General features: G+C 55.3%; 2 protein-coding genes across 4 annotated transcripts in view; one reads left to right on the plus strand and one right to left on the minus strand.

Moving 5' to 3' along the window:
• Positions 1 to 9,016, plus strand: part of CDHR2 (cadherin related family member 2) — a 32,993-nt gene extending 23,977 nt beyond the window's left edge. Inside the window, exons 19-32 of the mRNA XM_081826378.1 lie at positions 143 to 748; positions 1,512 to 1,583; positions 2,002 to 2,051; positions 3,372 to 3,523; positions 3,670 to 3,778; positions 3,870 to 3,958; positions 4,418 to 4,486; positions 4,594 to 4,671; positions 4,766 to 4,826; positions 4,906 to 5,030; positions 5,553 to 5,666; positions 5,748 to 5,828; positions 6,334 to 6,391; positions 8,693 to 9,016. Coding sequence (XP_081682504.1) covers positions 143 to 748; positions 1,512 to 1,583; positions 2,002 to 2,051; positions 3,372 to 3,523; positions 3,670 to 3,778; positions 3,870 to 3,958; positions 4,418 to 4,486; positions 4,594 to 4,671; positions 4,766 to 4,826; positions 4,906 to 5,030; positions 5,553 to 5,666; positions 5,748 to 5,828; positions 6,334 to 6,391; positions 8,693 to 8,827 — 1,799 coding nt within the window. The 3' untranslated portion in view covers positions 8,828 to 9,016. The remainder of the gene's footprint in view (positions 1 to 142; positions 749 to 1,511; positions 1,584 to 2,001; positions 2,052 to 3,371; positions 3,524 to 3,669; positions 3,779 to 3,869; positions 3,959 to 4,417; positions 4,487 to 4,593; positions 4,672 to 4,765; positions 4,827 to 4,905; positions 5,031 to 5,552; positions 5,667 to 5,747; positions 5,829 to 6,333; positions 6,392 to 8,692) is intronic.
• On the minus strand, positions 8,996 to 20,717 carry GPRIN1 (G protein regulated inducer of neurite outgrowth 1). 3 transcript variants are annotated; one of them, XM_081826376.1, is made up of 3 exons: positions 20,151 to 20,717; positions 17,560 to 17,869; positions 8,996 to 13,045 (listed from the first exon to the last, which is right to left on the minus strand). In XM_081826376.1, the coding sequence occupies exon 3, from the start codon at positions 12,885 to 12,887 to the stop codon at positions 9,993 to 9,995; it is 2,895 nt and encodes a 964-aa protein (XP_081682502.1). In that variant the 5' UTR covers positions 12,888 to 13,045; positions 17,560 to 17,869; positions 20,151 to 20,717; the 3' UTR covers positions 8,996 to 9,992. The 3 variants fall into 3 exon arrangements, with proteins under 3 accessions (XP_081682502.1, XP_081682500.1, XP_081682501.1); XM_081826374.1 differs by lacking the exon at positions 17,560 to 17,869 and adding an exon at positions 19,105 to 19,217 and having other exon boundaries at positions 20,151 to 20,716; XM_081826375.1 differs by lacking the exon at positions 17,560 to 17,869 and having other exon boundaries at positions 20,151 to 20,714.
• Positions 20,718 to 22,800: the final 2,083 nt, after the last annotated feature.

Here is a 22,800-nt window from a genome sequence, read left to right on the forward strand (position 1 = left end):
CCTTTCTGGGTCAGGCCGGGCCCTGGGGCTGGGGCCCAGTGAGGCATCTGACCCCTCACAGGGGCACTTGAGGGAGGCAAGTGCAGAGGAAGCCTCCAGGGGCTGGGCCAGGCGTCCCTATGAAGTCTGTCCTCATCCACAGGAGAGCTGGTGGGCGTGGTGAAGGCCTGGGATGCGGATCAGACGGAAGCCAACAACCGCATCAGCTTCAGCCTGTCAGGGACTGGGGCCAACAACTTTGTGCTCCGAGGCTCGGTGCTGGGGTCTGGGTGGGCTGAGGGCCGCCTCTGGCTGCCCTCGGATGTGAGCCTGGACTACGAGACCCAGGCCTCCTACAATCTGACAGTGAGTGCCGAGAACCCAGACCCCCAGGGGAAAGAGGCCACAGCAGCAATCTTTGTGGCTGTGGAGGACGTGAATGATGAAGCCCCCACTCTGGACTCAGCCTCGCTCCGGGGCATCCGTGTAGCTGAGAATGGCTCACAACACGGCCTGGTGGCTGAGGTGGTTGCCCGGGACGTGGACACCATGACCCAGCTGGAGGTACAACTTGTGAACGTCATCTGTACCAAGGCCGGGGTCAACGTGGGCAGCCTGTGCCGTGGCTGGTTCTCTGTGTTGGCCAACGGCTCGGTGTTCATCAGTCAGAGCGAGGCCATTGACTATGAGACCTGTGACCTGGTCACGCTGGTCGTGCGGGCTTGTGACCTCACCACGGACCCCCGCTTCCCGGCCTACAGCGACAATGGTGAGGCAGCCCGGCCTGTAGGGTTCAGGAGGCGGTAACACAGGGGCCCAGGGCTGAGGTCCGACTTCTGGCCCCAGCCCTTACCAGCTGTGTCACTGAGAAAGTCGTGACACCTCCCTAAGCTTCCGGCCCCATCTGTCCGGTGGCACTGGGCAGTAGGTTGGCCGAGAAGACGAAGCGAGAACACGCGTGTAAAGCGTTTAGCGCGGTGCCTGGCACAGAGTCCCTGGTGCTCTCATGTCGTGAGGCAGGGTGACGGGGAGGGCACCCTTCACGGTGCTCACACCCCGCCTCTGATCGTGCTGGCTCGAAGAACCACACTAACAGCTGGCCTGCTTCAAGACCGTCCTGCGGCCGAGAGCTGTGCCAGGCACCGTAAAAGCACTCCTTTGTGCTCCTCCCCACACAACCGGTGGGGTCGGGGATCCCTGTCCCGGTTTATAGATGAGGAAACTGAGGCGCACAGTGGCCAGCTCAGTAACCTAGCTTACGCAGCTAGCAGGTGTCAGGCTCGTGCTGCAGTCAGGTGGGACACACCCAGGCCGGGCTCAGTCCTTGCCGGATGATCTCGGCCGAGGGGCTTCCCCCCTCCCTGCCACAAAAGCCAGAGGAAACTGAGCAGGCACCCCAGGGCAGGAGCAGGGGAGGGGGCGGTGCATGGGAGATGCATGGCAGGGAGGCAGTGGGGAGCATGGCTGAGGCCCAGGCTTTCTGGGTCAGGCCTTGGCCTAGAGGCCAGAAGCAGCCAAAGTTGTTCCTCTAGGAAGCCTCGCCATCACTATCGAGGACACGAATGACAACGCTCCCTATTTTCTGCCTGACAATAAGACTTTTGGTAAGCGGTCAGCCTTTCCTTCCATACTCCACCAGGATTTCCTTCGGGCAGCTCCCACAGACCCTCTCCTCGGGGTCCTGGTGGGCCCTTGGGAAGAAAGGAAGGCCTCCAGTCCCGCCTCTCCCCCAGGGCTTCAGCAGGAGGGGAGACCTGAGTTTTCACCCCAGCTCTGCCCCAACTCATTTTGGACCCTGGGCCAGGCCCTCCCTCTCTGGGCCTCAGTTTCCCCAGCTGCACAATGGGAGGTAGATGAGCTGCTAACTGATGACTCAGAGGCTATTGTAATGGGGGTTTTTGATGATAGAGAGGTTGAGGGAAGGTTTGGGGGGACTGCACCCTGAGCTGGGCTTGTGATCAGCACTTAGCCAGGTGGGCATGGGCCCTGACCCCGCTGACTCCTTCTTGTCCACACTTGTAGTTATCATCCCAGAGCTCGTGGTGCCCAACCAGCAGGTGGCTTCTGTCCAGGTAAGCCCTTGGCTCCTGCCTTTGTCCATCCATGTTAGCCCTGGGAGACACAGGACCAAGGCCTTCAGGCCTTTTGGCTGCCCCCAAAATGTTTTAACAGTAGAAAGGAAAGGTAATGGCTCCAACATATGAAAAGAAAACCCCAGAATGGAAATGAGCACTTGCCTAATTGATAGGATTAAACTCCATTAATTGTCATTTGGTTGTCATAAAAATTTCATGACCATAAAAACTATTTGCAGGCTAGATTTTTTTCACTACACCACAATTCTTGAGTCATAGAGACAAGTCATAACAACTGTAAATTAAATGAGTTCCTTGCAGATAAATAATTTCCAGAGTGAAATTATAAAAATACTTGCAGTGTTTTATGGCGCTGGACGTGGGTGTGTTTGTTAGAGGGTGCTGGGCATGCCACACGGGTGAGTGAGACCTCCCACACAGCCCAGGCACCCGGGTCTGGTGGGGCCTCTTACTGACCTGGGGAGCTGCCTGCCTTTCTGGGGCTCAGTTTCCCTCCTGGAAGAAGCTGGCAGTTCCTGGCAGTGATGTGTGGGGGTGAAGAGGTTGGGTGGTATGTGGGTGCCCCTCCCTGTGCTGAGTCTTCAGCAGGACAGGGTCTCCCTCAGAGCCCCAGTTTCCTCTCATAAAATGGGGATAGTAAATCTCTCTCTAGGTACTTTCAAGCCTTAAAGAGTCTTCCAATCTTCAGCCGATTGCATTCCAATGTCAAGAGTGTGGCCATAGCTTGGAGCCATTTTCTTTAAACTGATTCCTTTTTTGAAACATAAATACCAGCTTTGGTCTCATTCTGAACAGTAGACTCACGGGTCTGTATGTTGGCTATATGCTTCTCTAAAAGGCACTAGAATGAATAAGAATGTTTGTGTCCTCTCCTCCAATCATTTCATGGTCTGCTAAGGGAATTTGTATTCATGTCAGTAAACACTGAAATGAGGGATTTAAGGGAAGGTGCCTGGCACACAGTAGGTGCTCAGGAAATTTGAGTGTGTGTGTGTGTGTGTGTGTGTGTGTGTGTGTGTGGCAGTGGGTGGGTGGGGGGAAGCAGGGCAGGATTTCCACACGGGACGGACTTCGGACAGCAACATGTTGAGTTAGGGGGCCAGAAGCAGGGACTTGTCCAAACCTGGATTTGCAGAACAAGCACACTGTTTAAGGTGTTTGCTTAGTTGGGGTGGCCTGGAGGAGGCTGATAGAGATACTGGAACCAGCCTCCCAGGCCATCTCAGCTGCTGATTTCTGCTGGGGTTGGAGGGGTGCCTGGCCTGGCCCCTAGGTGTTGTCCATTCTTTCTCCCAGGCCCGAGACAATGACTCAGGGAACAATGGGGCCATCCTGTTCTCCATCCTCCAAGTGGATTTCATCGCCAAGGATGGGGCCACAATCCCTTTCCAGAGCATCTTCCGGGTCACTACCTCCTTGGAAGCCAGCGTGTTCATTGGCAATATTGAGTAACTGTGGGCAGCCCCTGGGTGGGGCGGGGGAGCCAAGGGGGCCTCAAGACAGTGAGTTCCCTACCCTGGGAGATATATAAGCAAGTTCCAGAGGACTTCAGCTTGGGTTCCAAGACTGAGCTGTGCTCGTCTACTTTCAATAGGCTGGTGACCGACCTTGATTCCACTCTCCAAGGTACTTACCAAGTGACAGTCCAGGCCCAGGACAGACCTTCAGTGGGTCCTGCTCAGGAAGCCAATATCACCCTGAATGTGAGTGTTGGGCCCTGCCTCTAGCCCCCAGTACCCTCTGCCAGCTCCTGGGTCCCTTGTGCCTCATCTTCCCCATGCCTTCCTCCTGTAGCTCTTCACTGTGGACCAAAGTTACCGTGTGAGGTTGCAGTTTTCCATGAACAAGGAGGAGGTGGGCGCCAACATGGACAAGATTACCGCGTAGGTTTGGTGCCTAGAGGGGTATGTGGGGAAGAACAGGGCCTGGGAGTCTGGTCCCTGACAAGTCCTGGATGGAATGTATGTCAAACCTTTCCCTGACCTACACTTGATTTTGTCCCTGTCTTTATTCTGTACCTGTATCCGCACTTCCTCTCAATGCTCCCAGAAGCCTAAGGTTGGCTGGGGAGAGAGAGGCCTAAATAGGGCCGCCATGTATAGTTGTGAAGGCTGTGTACTACACAAGGGCATTCTGCTTGCTAAGTCATAAACCCAGCCCTAGAGGAAGGGGCTGCCTTGTCTAATTTGCACAGAGGTGCTACCTGAGTAGCCAATGAAGCTGTCCAGAGGAGATGCCCTTTTCTAATTCACACAATTCCTAATTCCACTGGCGGAGTCCCGGCCAGAGGCCTGGTCTAAGGTCCCTACCCTATGACTCTGTGACATCTGCCCCCTTTGCAGGGCTCTCGTGGAGGCCACCAGGACTACTGTCTATGTTGTGAGCATTCAGGACATAGAATCCACGGCTCGGTGAGTGCCCACAGGCCCGGTGGTTAGAGTGAGGACAAGAAGCAGCAGCATGACGGGCCTGTTGGGTGGTTCTGGACTGTTTACTCTTTACCCCTGTCCCATTCCAGGGCCCGGGGCCGTTCCTACCTTGATGCCTATTTTGTCTTCTCGAATGGGTCAGCCCTGACACTTGATGAGCTGAGTGTGTGAGTGGGGCTCCCCTTGGGGTGGGTAGGAGGGTGAGCAAAAAGCCTGGGGGGTGCCAATGTCCCTTGGGTCTGAGTGGGATTCTGTGGCCAGGATGATCCGGAATGACCAGGACTCACTGACGCAGCTGCTGCAGCTGGGGCTGGTGGTGCTGGTGAGTGTCAGCGGCGGAATTAATGGGGGAGTGAGGCGGGGGATGTCCATCCACAACTTCCTTCACACTTCTTCTCCAGGGCTCCCAGGAGAGCCAGGAGTCGGACCTGCAAAAGCTGCTAGTCAGTGTCATCATAGGATTGGGAGTGGCTTTGCTGCTGGTCATCGTCATCATGTCCACGGCCCTCATGTGTACCCGAAAGAGGTACTGCTTCCCATCACCCCCTGTGTCTTCAACCCCACCTTTCCCACCATTCGAGATATCTGGTGGGTAGAGAAAGCTTGGGTTTAGGCATCCGGTATAACTGTATTTAATCACCCGAGGCCTGTCATGACCACTTGGATAGGTCATCTCTCCTCCCTGAGCCTCAGTTTCCTTTGCAGGATGAGCACAACACTAGATTCCTCAAGGCACACAAGGACACAATGTGCGTCCTGCCACCAGCAAGATGTCTGGCACATACTATGCATTTCATAAATGCTTCTTTTTCCCTTTCCAATATGTTTGGAGTGAGCAGCCACATCTGGATTTGACTCCAGGCCTTGCCACTGGCCAGGCTTTGACAAATCATTTCCTTTCCCTGGCTCTTACTTGTGCCCTCTGTAAAATGGCGCTAACCCTCTGACCTGCCAGGGTTGTTGTGAAGTCACACTCTCAGTGCCTGCACTGGGCACACAGTGGGTGTGCAGGGAAAGTAGTGACCCCCTAGCCCCCGGTTTTCCACAGCTACCACCGGAAGCTTCGGGCTGTGAAGGCTGCCAAGGAGGCCCGGAAGACAGCGGCAGGGGTGATGCCCTTAGCCTCTGCCATCCCTGGGACGAACATGTACACCACTGAGCGGTGAGCAGGGTTCAAAGGGTGGGTAAGAGGCTCCATGGGGTGTCTGAGGTTCACAACTGCTTGAATAGGCCTTCTCTCCAGGGCCAATCCTATGCTGAACCTCCCCACCAAGGACCTGAACTTCGAGTCCCAATCTTCCTCCAGTGACCTAGACCACATGAGGTGAGCAGTGACCCTTACAGCCATGCTGGTCATCGGTGGTGGTGATGGTGGTAGAGGTGGTGATGGTGGTGGAGGTGATGGTGGTGTTGGTGATGGAGATGGTGGTGGTGCTGGTGGTGGAGGTGATGGTGGTGGAGATGGTTGTGGTGTTGGTGGTGGAGGTGATGGTGGTGGAGATGGTTGTGGTGTTCGTGGTGGAGATGGTGGTGGTGTTGGTGGTGGAGGTGATGGTGGTGGAGATGGTGGTGGTGTTGGTGGTGGAGGTGATGGTGGTGGAGATGGTTGTGGTGTTGGTGGTGGAGATGGTGGTGGTGTTGGTGGTGGAGGTGATGGTGGTGGAGATGGTGGTGGTGTTGGTGGTGGAGGTGATGGTAATGGTGGTGTTGGTGGTGGTGGAGGTGGAGACAGTCATGTGGTGATGGTGGTGGAGGCAATGGTGGTTCTTGGCCATGGACAGGGAAGACTGGGGCTACTAACTATCTGAGCTCCATCATCTCCCCCACAGTCTCAATTCCCTGGATGACAACTCTGTTGACCTGGAAAAGGACAAGGAGATAACCAAGGCAAGCTGGGGGATGAGTTGGTGCCTGGGGCTTCTTGACTTGGGGTCCTTCTCTGAAGGGGTGGGGTTTGGGACAGACCTGCTGCTGACATACGCATGTCTCCGCACCAGGCCCTAGGAAGCCCATGGCTTTGGAATGGGGCCCAATCCTTGCTCTTCACCTGGTTCACTGTGTGACTCGGGGTGGGTGACTTTCTTCTGGTTCTCAGTTTTCTCATTTGTATATGAGGATTGGAACACCAACCGTGCAGGGCTTTTTGAGGATGAGGTTAGAGCAGGTATGAAAACCACCTGGCATGAAGCAAGAGCTAAAAATTCTGGTTCCCTCTGTTTATACCCTTTGTATGAAAGCTGGCGGGGTGCGGGGAAGAAATCTGGAGGTGGATGTAATCTAGTAAAGGAGAGAAGGTAGGCTCAAATAAATAGCAGTGCCATTATTTGTTCAGTAGGTGAGATGGTTCAATGAGATCAACAGTTCACACAGCCTGGGCTGCTGATTGGAATCACATGGGGAACTCTTTAGAAATGCCAATGCAGTGTCACAGCCTGGAGATTCTGATCCAGTGGGTGGGGTGGGCCTGGGCTTGAGCGTGTTGTTAAAGCTCTTGAGGTTCTAATGTGCAGGATAGAGAACAGGGAGTAGATCAGCAGGTGGGGTGTGGGAATGTTGCACAGGGATCTGGCTCTAACATGGAGGCCTCCAAATGGTCCCCCAAAGATGGGGGTCACAGATGGTAATCCAGGCCACCAGGCAGTGCTGAAGTGAGGTGGATGGCTCATCTCTGGTTGAAGATGGTTTGGGGCCAAAACTCCAATGAACATGTCTGGGGGGAACTGAGGAAGAAGAGAACACTTGTGGGTTAGAACTTGTGGCCAGGCAGGTGGCCCCTGGTGGAGGCCAAGGCTGACCCCTAGAAGGGAGTGGAATTGGGGACTTCAGGTGGGGCTGGACCTGTGGGTTGGGAGGGGCAGGGAGCCTAAGAGATGAGTCTAGAGAGGGAGAGAGGCTGGGCCACTGAGAGCCTTCAAAAGCCAGAAAAGAGCCAAGACTGTCCTAGGATGACAGAGGGTTGTTATATTTCAGAGAAGCTGCCCAAGACTCCACCACCTCTCCTGCGTCAGTAGGTGGGCATTGGGGTCTCTGGGTGAGGAACACAGGTGGGACATTTTTCTGAGGATCTCTTGGTGCCCTGACTCACCCAAGACCTCCATAAATGTTTGTGTGGAAGGTCTGAGAGGTGATCTAATCCAACCTTCACAAGCAACCAAGGCCAGAAGGCTCTGGTTGACCTGCCTGAGGTCAGAAAGCTTGCAAGTCAAGAGCAGACCAGAACTCAGGTCTCCTGTCTCCAAGGGCAGGTTGAATTTTCCTAGGCTGCACTGCACCAATGGCTCCCACTGGTGGTCTATGGTGAGAACTCTGGGGAGCCCTGTTTAGTCCTTCCTGGGGCCCCTCAGATGTTCCACTGTTTACCAGGAACCGGAAGAGCCCATGTCTGGAAAAAGCCTGTGGAATGCCCTGGGGAGGATGGTGGCAGGGGCTCTGCCCCATAGGTGTCTCTATGTTGGCATAGCTGAGCCTGGGGGATGGTCCACAGGAGGGCGTACTTGTGAGGAGGTGTGAGTGTGTGGCAAGTTGCATGGGGAGGGGGAAGAGGAAAGGCAGGAAGATGAGTGAGTGCCATGATGAACTGCAGGTGGGACCCTGGGTGTGATGTGGCCCTTTGAGGGTGGCAGGGGGAGATGCCGAATTCAACCAGGGGCAGCAATGGACAGTCTTTAGAGCCAACAAGACCAGTGATCCAAACCCTGCTCTGCCTCTTCCAGGCCATGAGAGCCCTCCGAGTCTCAGTTTCCACATCTGTAAAGTGGGGTACAGGATCCCTGCCTTAGGGGGTTCCTGTGGGGACTTTAGGTAATGGATGGGCTGCACCCAGCATAATGCCTGCCTTGGGGTTCAGGTGGCAGGAATTGGATTGGACTGACTCCTTGGCACGGGACACAGAGCCCGGTATTATTCAGGACTGGGAAGAACACCAAAGTCCTACTGTGTCCGTGGATCAGGGCAAAGGCCAGAGTAGACCATCCCCCTCAGGTCCACCCCTTCACCTGTTCACCTGAGCCCATCTGCACCATTAGTGGCCATGGTCACCTCTGGGACACAGCCAAGAAACTGAGGCCCCAGGAAGAGTAGGTGGGACCCCAGTTAAGGAGCCATCTGTCATGGGCTTGAAGACTCCCTTAAGGACCAGGGAAATCACCCCATCCCTGCCCTTCACACCTTCCCTCCTTCTCCCCACAGAAGGGACCCCTACACAGTCCGATGGAGCTAGATACGGAGCCTCTGGGTGTGGTGCTGTCAGGAAGGAAGATGGGCAGAGGTGGACAGCAGGAGCTGTCCTTCACCAATGCTGGCCTGGACACCACAGACCTGTGATGTCCCTGCCACAGGACCCTTGCTGCAGAGCCCCACACGGGCCGCCACTCTTCTGGTCTACCCCGGAAGAGGTCTTGTCACCCCAAACCACACCTACCCCTCTGTGAACACAACAATATATCATGCTACTCTGCCCCCTTCTGCTTGTAGCTAATCACACCTGACAAGAACTGGGGGAAAATTTTATTACCAAGGTATATTGTGACAGTTTGTAGCCAAAAACTGTGGCTGGGGGGGGTGGGGACAGGGGTATTGATGGTCACAAGGGACTCGTGGGGCTCACAGCACACGGGGACGAGGGGTGAAGAGGGCAGCCTTTAAAGGACAGCTGTGGTTGTAGAGTGAGCTCTCCGTCCTGCCCCCAAAAAACAAGACCAGCTGTCAGGCTGCCTGCGACCCAAGACTTTCCATTGGCTCCTGACTGATTCCCAGACCTGTCTGAGACTCTCTTTCCAACTGCGCCCCCACGGCATTCCTGCAGCTGCCTTCCCCCTGTCAGGAATTGTGAACAGTGTCCAGTGAGGGTGGATAGGGCTGGGGGCTGGGCCAGATGAGGGGGAGATAGGAGTTGGGGACGACTACCAGCATGCAAGACATGCCCGGGCCATGGGGGCCAGCCCACCGCATGGACACACACCACTCTTCCGGGGGCCCCATATTTGAAGCCTTGCACACTCAGGGGTCTCACACACCAATCCTTGCACACTTGGAGCTTTTGTACACAGTCTCTCCCGTTCTGGGGACCAGGCAGCCACTGAAGACTTCAGCCTACCAGCCTGGACATCTCAGGAGCCTGCCTCAGCTCTCAGGGCCGGGCCTGCTGAGCAGATCCCCAAGGTAACCCAGTGTGACAGGGAAGGAGTGGAGCTGAGAGCTGGAAGGGGACGGGGTGTGTGTGTGTGTGTGTGTGTGTGTGTGTGTGTGTGTGTGTGTGTGTGTGTCGGGGCTGGGTTCGTGGTCCCATGACCATGAGGGGGCCGGGTAGAGAGGGTTCATTTGTGAGTTTGGCAGGGGAGGAGGCTGGGAAGAAGAGGATGAGAAGGCCCTAGAGGCTGCCCACCCCTCAGTGGGCCTCCCGCCCGTCGAGGAGATCCCTTCTAGGATCTTGGGGTCAAGAAGGGAGCCTGAAAAGGTTGGAAACCCGGGCGTATAAAAGGGGAGCAGATCACTCGGCCGTGGGTCCGGCTCGGGAGCAGCACCGCGGCCGGCGCACACTCTGCAGCAGCGCGCGGAAGAGGCCGGGCGGGCGCTTGGCGGGACCCTCGGGGGGCGCCGCGCGCACCGAGCCCGCACGGCCCGGGCCCGGTCCCGGGCCGGCGGGCGGCGGCGGCGCGGGCGCCCCTTGGCGGCCGTGCTCCTCGATCTGTCGCTCCAGGTGCTTCTGGATGGCCATGCCCAGCACCTCCACCTCCATGGCGGCGCCGTACACCTCCCACGTCATGCCCTTTTCGTCCCAGCTCACGTCGCGCACCGGCTCGGCCGCCTCCTGGGGCGCCACGGCGGCCGCCAGCGCGGAGCCGGGCCGCACCCGCACTTCGGGGAAGGCGGGTGGCGCGGCCGGCGGCGCGGCCGCCTGCGGCGTCATGGGCCCGGTGGCCACGGAGCGCGTCTCGGCGGCGCCCAGCGACACCTGCAGGCCCGCGTCCCGGCGCGAGGGTGGCCTGGGCGCCGGGCTGGGCGCGCGAGGCGCCGCCTGGAAGCTGAAGGCCGGGCCGCCCGCGCCGTCCTGCGGAGACATGGGGCTCACGGCCACTGACACGCAGGCCTGCGCGCCCGCCTGCGTCCCCGCGTCCTCGCGTGGCGGGGCGCTCGCCTCCCACGACGGAGCCTTAGTGAAGTTGTCACGAGTCCGCGGCCCGGGTGGGGGCCCTGTGGCTTCAGGGCCCGGGCTTCTCTCAGCCCCAGCGGCCACCAGGTCTTTCTGGCCTGGGCTGGAGGCCTCCGTGCTGGCCACTGGCTCCAAGAGGCCTCCGCCACTACCGGCCCCCGCGGGAGAAGGGCCTGGGCCGCAGGGTTTGCCATCTGACTGCCTGGAGGAGGAGGCCTCTGCCTTCTCCAGAGTCGGGGGGGCCAACTTCCCCGAGGATGGGGACTCTGCTTTTCTTGGAGGCGCAGCATCGGCCTGCCCCGGGATCACAGGCTCCACCTTCCCAGGGGCAATAGGGTCTACTTTTCCTGAGGATTCCGGCTCCCCTTTCTCCAAGGCCAGTGGCTTCTCCCGCAGAGATGCAGTCTCTGCTTTTCCCCATGAAACAGGGCCCTCCTGCCCAAGGGCCTTTGTTTCTGCTTTGCCCTCAGACTTGGGTTCTGCCTTCCCTGAGGCCCTGGGATCCACCTTTGTGGAGTTCATAGGATTCCCCTTCTCTGGAGGCAAAGGATCCACCTTTCCCTCTGGGACAGCTTCTGCTTTTCCCAAGGATGCCAGGACCGTTTTCTCTAGGATCATGGGGGCCACTTTTCCCGAAGACACAGAATCCACTTCTCCAGGGGGAGCACTTTCTGCCTTCCCTCTGCTCACAGTGTCTACCTTGCCCAAGGCCAGGGGGTCAGCCTTCCCTGAGGCTGTGGGACCCACTATTCCAGAAGCCATAGGACCTGCCTTCTCTGAGGACAGTGGATCTGTTTTCCCCTCAGTCACTGTCTCAGCTTTTACAGAGGATGAGGGTCCTGCTGTCCCCAAGAATTTGGGATTCCCTGGACCTGAGGGCACAGGGTCTATCCTTCCTTTCGATTCGGGATTCACTTTTCCAGAAGATGATGTTTTTGTATTTCCCACAGAAATGGGATCCGCCTTTGTGGAGGGCATTGGGTCCTCCTTTTGTGATGAGACAGTTTCTGTCTTTCCGACAGACATTGGTTCTGCCTGCCCAGTAGACAAGGGCTCTGGCTTTCCTGAGGGCACAGGATCCATCTTTCCCAAAGAAACTTGACCCACCCTGCCTGAAGACACAGGATCCACAGTTTTCAAAGATGTGGGTTCCATCTTTCCTGAAAATACAGCATCCACCTGCCCAGCAGACATGGTTTTTATCACTCTCATAGACATGGGATCTCCCTTTCCCAAGGAGGTAGGATCCATCTTCCCCAGGAACTGAGGGTCCTCTTTTGTGGAGGACCCAGTTTCTGCACTTCCCATTGATGCAGGATCTGTCATCACCAAGTGAGTAGGATCCATCCTTCTGGAGGACCCCAGAGCCACTGTTCCTGGAGACACAGGCTCAGTTTTGCCTGATGACCCTGGAGTCAGTATTGCCAAGAACCCAGGATCTAGCTTTCCTGTAGTTGCAGAATCTGTGTTTTCCAAGGACCCAGGATCCATCTTTCCTGAGGGCCCAGGATCTCTCTTTCCCAAGGACACAAGGTCTGCCTTCCCCACAGATGCAAGAGCCACCTCTTCTGAGGCCACATGAAGCTCTTTTCCTGAATACCTGGGCTCCTCCTTTCTTGGGAACTCAGGATCCAATTTGGCAGAGGATACAGGATCTTCCTTCCCTGGGGACACTGGATCCACCTTGTCAGAGCACACAGGATCTACCTTTCCCAAGGATCCAGGATCCTCCTTTCTTGAGGTCACAGGATCCATCCTTCCAGAAGCCACAGGATCCCCTTTTCCCAAGACTGTAGGCTCTGTCTTTACTATAAACATGGGATCTGCCTTCCTCAAGGACCCAGCATCTTCCTTTCCTATGAAAGTGGAATCTGCCTGCTTTGAAGACTTGGAATCCATCTTCTCTGAAAACATAGGATTTCTGTTCTCCAAGGATGAGGGATCAGTTTTCGCTGAGAACACAGGTTCTGGCTTCCCAGAGAAGGTGGCTTCTGGTGTCCCTGAGATCAAGGCTCCATGTGCCCCCAGTGTCTCCTTGGTAGCTGCCTCTTGGGGAGGGATGAAGGTCAGGGAGGGGCAGGCCAAGCTCCCGCCAGGGCCCTCAGAACAGGAGGCCCCTTCCCCAGCCCCAGTGGGGCTGCTGTGTCTGGAGTCCATGCCTGGGCTTGGGGCAGGATTGTGCCTAGAGGGTGCAGGGCTGGCCTTCTGCTGGGAGGGGCAGCAGTCCCTCATGGCTGGGTTCCCAGCCCCCAGGCTCCCATCCTGTGGGCAGCAGAGGGCTGTGGGCTGAGGGGCTGGAGTTCTTTCAAAGAAGCTGGAGCCGGGCTGGGTCTTCAGCACTGCCCAACTGCCCTCCTGACCATACTTGTGCCCCAGGCTGCTATCTGGTTCTGAAACATAAAGAAAACAGACTCAGACTCAGGGAAGACCCAGTGGGGAGGAGCCTCTGTCTTCTCCCTCCCACCCTTTCCAAGCAGCTGGGCCTCCTCACTGGGTTCTCTGCCCCCATCTGGTCATCTTCTGTCCCACCATATCACTCCCCTGCTTCTCTGCTTCCTATGGCCCTCTGGATAAAGGTCAGACTTCCTAAAATGGCATTCAAGGCCCTTCAGAACTTGGCCATAGTCTAACTTTTTTTTTCTTTTTTAAAAAATTTATTATTTTTTTTAATAGAGAGAGAGAGAGAGAACATGGGAGGGGCAGAGGGAGAGGGAGAGAGAGTCTCAAGCAGACTCCATACTGAGCTAGAAGCCTGATGTGGGGCTTGATCCCACGACCCTGAGATCATGACCTGAGCTGAGACCAAAAGTCGGATGCTTAACGGACTGTCCACCCAGGTGCCCTCACAGTCTAACTTTTCAACTTCATCTACCATCACCCCATGCAGCATGCACCCTTCATCTTCCTTGTCAGCCCACCCCATACAGCATGCTACCCTGAAGTTATGCTTTTTTCATCTAGGCCACAGGTCACAAACTCTGATGCCACAGGGGCCAGGTAGGTAATTTTCGTGAGGGAAGCAGGCTGGGTATAGTACAATAGGGAATGGTAGGGAAAGCAGCAGAGAGTGCATGCCCTGTTTACAGGGGGAGCCACTCCTCCACTAGCCACATTCTGTTCTGGAGAAATGCATCCTGGTAGTATCAGTGAGTAGCAGGAGATCCAGAACTTTAATGTAAAATACCCTAATTCAAGATCAAAAAAGAAAAACACTATGTGGGTCAAACAAAATATGTCTGTAGGCCACAGTTTTGGTCTGTGCAGGCCCTGGGGAGTTGTGAATGATTAATAGTTGAGGAAGGAACATAGTCTGAAATATGAGATTTCAAAGACTGCTCTGGGATGGTGTGGAGGCGGGAGGAGAGGGGCTAGCCAACCATTCTTTAACCTTTTATTCTTCCAATTCTTCATTCATTCACCCAGCCCTTCTCTGCAATAATCTAGATGAGAACTGGCACGGTAAAGGTCCAAGGAATAGAGAGTTGGCAGAATTGAGAGATCCTGGGGAAAACTGACAGGAGCCAGCCAGCCGTAGGGGGAGGCAGTAGGGGTGGCCCGCAGGATTCTGGCCAGGGTTGGGGGGTGTGAGGCAGGAGATCTGGGGAAAAGGGGAGCTGTGTTTAGACAGGCTGAGTGTGCGGTGTCTGGGGAACATGCAGGGAGAGGCTCTGGCAGGCAGCTGGATCTGCGAGCAACTTCATCCCAACTACACATCCACAGCCAGAGTGACTAGCGCACTGGATCCCCCCCCAAACCTGCTCCACCATCTTTCCCAAAGCCATCTCACGAGCGCGCAGGCCAAAAGCCCTACAATCACCCTTGACTTTTCTCACACACCCCACGTCCCATCCACCAGCAAAACATAACAGATCTCCCTGCAAAATATAGCCAGAATCTGGCCACTCTCCTGAGCTGAACTCACACTATCTCCCACCTGGATTATCCCGGCTTTTTCCTTCAACCCATACGGTTCATTCTCAACACAGCAGCTGGAAGGATCTTAGTAAGACCCAAGGTAGCCCATCCCTCTTCTGCTCAGAACCATGCAGTATCTCCCCAAACCATGCCAAGTAAAAGTAAACTCCCTACATGTCCCTGATCTTCTGGCGCCATCACTGATCTTGGCCTTGTCTCCTACTTCTTTCTCTTGATTACGCTGCTCCAGTCACACAGGCTGCCTTGGGGCTTTTGCACTGGCTGTTTCCTCTGCCTGGAATGCTTTCCCTCCTGAAATCTGCATGGCCTGCTCCCTGCAGCTTTCCCTGACCCATCCTCCCCAGCACTGGTGGGCACTCTCCATCCTCCTTGCCTTGCTCAGCTTTTCTTCATATTACCCATTTACCATCTGATATATTACATACAGTGGTTTATTACTTATGGTTTGTCTCTCCATTAGAATGTCAGCTCCAGGAGGATGGGGACTTTATGATATTTACTTATATACCCTCAGGGTTGAGAACAATAACTGGCATATAGTAAGCCAGTAGCCCCCTAGGCATATTTGTTAAACGAAAGACTGAATGATCTTTTTTTTTTTTTAATTTTATTTTTTAAGATTTTATTTATTTATTTGAGAGAGAGAGAATGAGAGACAGAGAGCACGAGAGGGAAGAGGATCAGAGGGAGAAGCAGACCCCCCCTGAGCAGGGAGCCCGATGTGGGACTCGATCCCGGGACTCCAGGATCATGACCTGAGCTGAAGGCAGTCGCTTAACCAACTGAGCCACCCAGGCGCCCCTGAATGATCTTTTTAAGATGTTGGTCCAACATGCTACTCCTCGGCCCCAACCCCTCCTTGCTCTTGCTAGGGAAGTAAATTGGCTGTAATCTTTTTGGAAAGACATTTGTCAATTCCTATAAAAGTTTACAATGCACTTGGCATTTAGGTCAGCAAGCCCGCCTCCAGGAATGGTCTTGAAGATGGATCAATGGTGCACCAAGGGTACACAAGAACATGGCTGGTGATGAGAAAAAAAAAAAATGGAAGCCAGTTCATGAAATATGGGACAGCCACATGGCACCCCCCCCCACCAGCTATCAGAATGTGTAGAGTGATGAGGAAAGATGCCTAAGATAAATTAAGTGAAAAAAGCCAGGGCTAGTGGGATTCCATGCATGCAGACAAGAAAAAAGACAGATACACATATATGGGTTTATTTATAAAAAGAAAATTTATGGAAGGAAACCCATGAAACTTAGTAGCAATTGCCTCTGGGAAGTGAGACCAAGGATCTGGAGGTGGAAGAGATTTTTTTTTGGTATGCCCCTTTGTGATGCATGAAATTTTGGTTATGTGTGCATATATTACTTTTTTTAAAAACGGGGGGGGGAACCTTAATGACTCCCCATTACCTTTAGGGTCAAGTCCAATTCTATAATGTGCTTCCAAGCTTCTGTGTACTTACTTACCTGCTAAACTTTACCTTTCAGTACGCACTCCCCCAAAGTCCATACAAACACACACACACACACACACACACACACATGCATGCATGTACGCACTATAACCTCTCTGGGCTCATCCATGGCTTCACAGTTTCTCTTACCTCGGCCTCTACACACCCTCTTGCCTGACTCTCATTAAACCTTCAGGTCCCAGTTCAAATACCCCTCCTCCAGTGAGCTTCTTTGCCCACCAGCTTCCTAGGAGTTCTTACGGCCTCTTGTTCTTCCCCTAACCAGACACATGTCACTCTGCCCTTTATACCCCTGGATCCCTGCCTAGACCCTGAGTCACTGGATGGGGATTGAGCTGATACTATTCACCACCATGTCCCCCAGGCTTTGGGCTTATGGGACTTGGGCGGATGGGGGTCATCACCAGAATGGGGACACTGGGGTAGGAGCAGTCTTGCAGAGGACAACGGGGCACTTGACTTTGGAAATTGAGCTGAGGTACTTGTGGGACTATGGGCGGGGGGGGCAGCTGGTTTACACACCTGGTCGAGGAAGGCCCTTCTGAGGCGGTAGCGCCTGAGGCAGCCATGAAAAGGCCAGAGTGGCTGGAGTGAAGTTGGAAGGGGAGAGAGAGGAGGCGGTTGCCCACTTAGCAGCTCTATGAGCTCAGGCAAGTCCCTTCTCCTCACTGGGGACCCTGACGAAGCCGCCTCTGCTCCCACGAGGCTGCTGTGAGGATTGGAGAGGATGAGGGGTGTGCAGGGCTCTGCTCACTTTAGGGCTGGGCTGTGTACATGGAAGGCCTGTTTTTATCTACTCCCGCCTGTCAGAGCCCAGCTGTGCTCCCAGGAGGGGGCAGGGGACGGACGGCCTGTAGCAGAGGCACAAACTGGCAGAATCTAGCCCTCAGACCTGCTTGTTTGACCCAGAGCGCTAAAAAGAACTTTTTAAAGGAGTTAACTGATCAACATTTAAAATTAGAAGATTTCATGTGAAAATCAGATTTCCAGATTCTCTGGGAAAACTAAAATTTGGCAATCTGAGCATGCTTCCTGCGTGGCAACAGTCAGCCGGAGCCAAGCAGTAGCTGCCTTCTTGGATGGGGGTGTACTCTCCAATTAGCCACAATCTCCACCCCTCCCTATGGTGTCCTGGACACTGGGGCTGACTGCCTGTTGCTATCGATCACTGACTCCTTTTTCTTATAGCCAGCCCCTCGTGTAGGCTATACACCTGGCCTATAGCCACCTGAGTTTTTTTTTTCCTCAAAGATTTTATTTGACAGAGAGAGACACAGTGAGCGAGGAAACACAAGCAGGGGGAGTGGGAGATGGAGAAGCAGGCTTCCCACTGAGCAGGGAGCCCCATGCAGGGCTCGATCCCAGGACCCTGGGATCATGACCTGAGCCAAAGACAGACGCTTAATGACTGAGCCATCCAGGCACCCCTAGCCACCTGAGTTTTGACCCTTGACCTAGATGCTGAGAAGGGTGGGAGGTAACCTTACACACAGCAAGCCTTTAGTACGTTTACTCTGTGCAGACCCCATACACCTGCCCGGCAGGTGCTGTGTTCTTATTTTCCAGAAGAGGAAACAGAGTGGCAGGCATGGCCCAGCTGGTAACATGTCTCTTCTGAAAACCCCCCTGGAAAAGGTTGGCTTCTTGGTTCCCAGCGTGCAGTTCTCTGACACAGAAGAAGGTCTGAGGTAGGGACGAGGAGCCTGGCCAGGGCATTAGAAAGATGTGGGGTCAGGCGCCAGCTTGGTCATTGACTTGCTCCATGAATTTGAGTATTTCCACAGTCTGGGCCTTAGTCTGTGAAATGGGGGAAGGGATGTAGTTATATCTAGAATTGCTGGCCCAGCCCTGGGTTTAAGATTTGCCAAGGCACCGTTCCCAGAGGCTCTGCTGCTCACAGTTCTACTGGGTGCTTCTTGGCTCTCGAGGGATCCTCAATATCCTCAAGCCACTTCTCCAAGAGGCAGCCCAGGCCGGGGGTGCCCCCTCCTTGTGCCCAGCCCTCCCACTGGAACCCAGCTCCATCGCTCTCCCACTGTGTGCTCAGCCCTGGGCCCAGCACTCTCAGGCTCATTTGGTCTCTGGACTCCACAATGATTTCATGAGGGGGGCATTATCATCCCATTTCACAGATGCGGACACTGAGGTCAGAGGGAGAAAAGACTTGACAAGGGCACACAGCTGGTGCAGGAGGCTGTAGTTCAAAGCCTGTTGTGTCTGAACCCAAAGCCTGGGTTCTTCCTGCTTGTATCAGCTAAGATTTTGGACACTGACGCTTGGCTTTTAAAGCCCCTTTCTGCTCTTTGGGGCCAGGCCAAGGGTCCTCCCAATCCCCTGGGCCTGAGGAAGCATGAGTGTCCCCACATGCACACACCCACCAAGATGAACAGATGAACCTGCACACTTATGTGACCTGATTGAGGTAAAAGATTGAACCGATCCCCTAGGTGTGTGGGCCAGCTCACCTGGCATGCAGAGGAGCGTGGAGACTGCATGTAGATGTCCGTGCCAGCTTAGACCAGCCTGGAGAGCCAGGACCTGGCTCCTGCATTCTGCTCAAGAAGAGCTTGGTGTGTATACATGCAACTTGTATGTGCAGAATGGCTTATGTACTTTGTCTTGTGGGGGCCACTTGGACCCTGTGGGTGTGCGCATGTGTGGCCACATGGCCTCAGGGTCCCTCACAGAGAGCTGGCCTGGCTGTGTGCACAGGTGCATGGGCCCCACTCCTGAGCAGAGCAGCCTCTGCGAATGCTTATTCTGGCCCAGGGACCTGGCCAGCCCTTTCCTTCTCCTTAGGATTTCTTCCCACTATGAAGCCAGGGCTGCCAAGCACCTGCAAACACCTCCTCCCATGTGACAAGAGCAACAAAGGCTGGGAGTGCTTCAGCAGGTGTGAGCGTGTGCCTGACAATCCTGGTCTGCTGCCCCTCACCCTCTTGGCCCCTTGTCTCCTAGTATCCCTGGGGCAGCAAAGCCTCCTGCCTGTGGCTGCAGGGGAGAAAGAGTCTAACAAAGGGTGATAGCCGTACCTTTCTCCAGAAGTGGCCCCAAACCATCCATCCATTCATCCACAGGAGGGCAAGCGTAGACTTGCAGGGGTGTGCACGTTTGGGCTGAGTGAGTGCAGGGGATGGGCAGCAAGCTAAGAGATGGAGAGGATGGGAGAGGAAGTGTGTGCACAGCCTACTCCAGGGTCTAGGGGTACATGAGGGACACCCCAAGCAAGTGTGAATAGGGACAAGCAGGCCAGAGCAGGGTGGCTGCGAGTGTGTTGTGATAAGGCAGTATTGTTGAGTTGAGTGTGCTGTGATAGGTGATGTCTGGTGTGAATGCGTAGCTAAGCCCGGGTGTACACGCAAGGCTCCCACTTGGTGTACTGGGTGGGTGCACAGGTGGCCGTCTGTGAGTGTGATGGAATGACCAAGGGCCACAGTGTGTGTGTGTGTGTGTGTGTGTGTGTATGTGTGTGTGTGAAGATCGTGGCCTCACCGGGAGATGCAGGTGTGTGAACGCGGTGTGTGATGGGGTGTGTGACGGTGCCCCAGAGTGTGTGCCACACTGAGTGTGCGACAGCGAGTGTGCTCAGTGGTGCCGGTGGTTCCAGTGGAGCCACTCGAGCACAGAGCTCGCTCCGGGGGGGCGGGGGGGTGGTGGAGATGAATCAACGCGGGCGGACCCCCTTCCCCGCGGTGGCGGGAAGCGGCCCCTCCCGCACAGCCCTGTTGAACAATGCGGCCGCACGCGGCGAGGCCGGGCGTGGGGTCCCGGTCCTACACACAGGGCTGGCTGGCCCTCAGGGCCCCTCCAGTGCCCGGCCCCCGGCTGCGGGACCCGCCCCCGCCCTGCCCTGCCCCGCCCCGGCGAGGAGCCTGGAAATGGACACCCGCCGCCCCCGGCCGAGCGCGCACACACACACCCCGGGCGCACGCTGGGCACACGCCATGCATGGTGCGCGAGCCCCGCCACCCAGGTGGTTCGAGGACCCTGGACAGAGGCTGCGGGGCGGCCGGGAGCCGAGGAATGGGGTCGATGTCGCCCGCCCATAGCGGGCAGCAAGTGCAGGCTAGGAGCTTACCCGACAGTGCTGCCTCTCCGTCTCCTTGGCGCGCTGCGCTCCGGCTCCCGCCGCCGCCGCCGCCCGAGCGGCCTCGGCTGCCTCCGGCGGGGCTGGCGGGCGGACCCGCGGACTCCGCGCCGCCGTCCCCCGCGCCCGCTCGGCGCTCTCGCCTTGCGCCCCGCCCCGGGCATGCGCGCTGGCCGACCGGCGGCCTCCGAAGCCGGGAGGGGGCGGTGCCGGCGAGGAAAAGGAGGCCCGAGGGAGGGAGGGCGCCCCTCGCCCCTCGCCCCTCGCCCCGTACTCCTCACCGAGGTCCGGGGGCTCCTGGGTTCCCCGCCCTCCTCGACCGGGTTCCCATTTCACAGACAGGGAGACTGAGGGGCGGAGCGCTTGCCCATTTGCTGCGCGCCTGTTGCGGGCGGGGCGCGTTGCCCGTCAGATCTCACTCAATCCAGCCCCGCGAACACCCTCTACTAGTTTTACCGAGGAGGAAACTGGGACTCAGAGAGGGAAAGCCCCTTGTCCAAGGGCACGCAGCGCCTGGATAGGGACCCAGGTCGGCGCGATCTCCGAGCTCCCCCTGCGCGGAAATTTCCCGCCTCCGCCTTGGCCGCACTTCCGGCCTTCTCTCCCCGCACCCCGCCCCGCCCCCGCCCCGCCACCGCCCCTTTGTCTCGCCACCGCCCACGCTCCCGCGAGTTAGGGGGACACGAGTAGGGTGGGAGCGAGGCTCCTTCGATTCCCTCGCTACGGGCCTCCCCAGCCAGGGTGCCCGCCCACTCTCTGGTCTATGAAAGCTCGGTTCTCTTCCCTTGGGTATCCTTCAGCAAGTTATTTCCCCATTTTTGAGCCTCAGTTTCCCAATCTATAAAATGGGACTAACATTAATCACCTCACAGTGGTCTTGGAAGGATGAAGTAGGTGTTCAGGGGTTTCCAGTTGAATCTGAACTGCCAAGGACATGAGGCCTTTTTGTCTACCACCCCCCTCGACATTTTTTTTTTTTTAATTTGCGAGAGAGAGAATGAGAGAGAGCACGAGAGGGAGGAGGGTCAGAGGGAGAAGCAGACTCCCCGCTGAGCAGGGAGCCCGATGTGGGACTCGATCCCGGGACTCCAGGATCATGACCTGAGCCGAAGGCAGTCACTTAACCAACTGAGCCACCCAGGCGCCCCTGCCCTCGACGTTTCTTCGCAGAGAAATAGTCCCCTCCTCTTTGACCTCCCAGAGGAGAACAAATAATTCTGTAATTGCCGAGAGGTGATAAAACCTTCTTACCTGTACAGGGAGGCCACCTATTAAAAATGGTAACAACTAAGGTTAATGTAACGTTTATTTAGGGGTAGAAACTGTGCTAAGTTTTTGTTACTGTGTCATAAATCTTCAATTTCCAATCACTTAGGAGCAAATTAGTATTTATATATTATATCCCCATTTTTCAGATAAGAAAACTGAGATACTGATAGGTTACTTCGTGTTCACACAACTAGTTAATAGTGGAGCTAACTCCTGAAACCTCACGCTAAACCCTTAGCTTCTATTCCTCCCACTTACATGGTGAATCATAAATCACCGTGATCTTTTAAAAATCCAGGTAGTAAATGAAGAAAATCTATCGGACCAACGTCTTCAGCCAGCATCCCAGGGAAGCAGAAAACCTCAAGATGCCGGACCAGTTTTCAGCACCATGGACAACACCAAACAAAAGGGATGCTTCCTAACGCTTCAGGCCCTGAAAATTGCTAATTCACTGCCCACAAGAGCACTATCGCTTCACAGTATACAAACCCTATTCTACATTCATTGTTTCATTTTATTCCCCCTACAATCCTTCCAGGTAAACATTACTGGCCCCATGATACGGATGAAGACATCAAGTCTTGGAGAGGTTCAAAAGACATGACAGTTGGCAAGAACCAACCTGTGATCTAAAAAGCTCCCCCTGGGGGTCAGGGTCAGGGTGGATAGGAGTAGAACCAAGGCATGAGTGAGGACGCCGTGAAGTTGTCCAGGTGAGAGATGATGATGCCCGAAACATGGCAGTGTTTGTTGGAATAGAGAAGAGGGGCCGGGTTTGATACCTATTTAGGGGTAAAGTCAACAGGTCTTGGTCATGGGTGGTTGTGCCTGTGAGGGGAGAGAGGATTCTGTTGCCTGGGGAGCTGAGTGGATGGAGGACAGGTACATCTGATGAGCCCTGGGGAAAGAAGGAGCTTGTGGGGCCACCATGCTGAGACGTCTGAGTCTAAAACTGAGCTCTTGAGTGGCCAGGCTGGAGACAAACCAGGGTTCTGGTGATGGAAGTCATGAGAGGGGTGTCAGTACATGAAGAATGAACATAGACCAAATAAGGTGAGACAAGAGCCCTACATCCACCCTGAGGAATGCCAACATTAAGGTACCAGCTGGGAAAAGAAGACTGCAAAAAAGAATGAGAAACAGTAATCTGATAAACCAGGAGAAACTCAGGAGAATGATGCCTTAGAAGCCAAGGGAAGAGAATATTCCAGAAGGAAGGCACACAAGATATGGCCTGAGAGATGATTTCTGGACTTCGCAAAGAAGGTAATGGAAATTTGATGAAAGCACAGTGAGTGGAGTGGTGGGGGTGGAAGGCAGACTTGGGGCGGGGGAATTGATGAGTAAATTGGAGTAAAGAAGTAAAGAG

The sequence above is a fragment of the Leptonychotes weddellii genome, chromosome 7 (assembly GCF_054177405.1).
Source record: "Leptonychotes weddellii isolate Sample4059 chromosome 7, ASM5417740v2, whole genome shotgun sequence".
Classification (NCBI taxonomy): Eukaryota; Metazoa; Chordata; class Mammalia; order Carnivora; family Phocidae; genus Leptonychotes; species Leptonychotes weddellii.

Coding starts and splice junctions, on each gene's coding strand:
- GPRIN1 (XM_081826374.1), bottom strand. CDS start 20,323: ATGCCCGGGGCGGGGCGCAAGGCGAGAGCGCCGAGCGGGCGCGGGGGA. Junction 19,218..20,150: donor CGGAGAGGCAGCACTGTCGG/GTAAGCTCCTAG, acceptor TCCATCTCTTAG/CTTGCTGCCCATCCCCTGCA. Junction 13,046..19,104: donor GGGGCCACTTCTGGAGAAAG/GTACGGCTATCA, acceptor TTTATGTTTCAG/AACCAGATAGCAGCCTGGGG.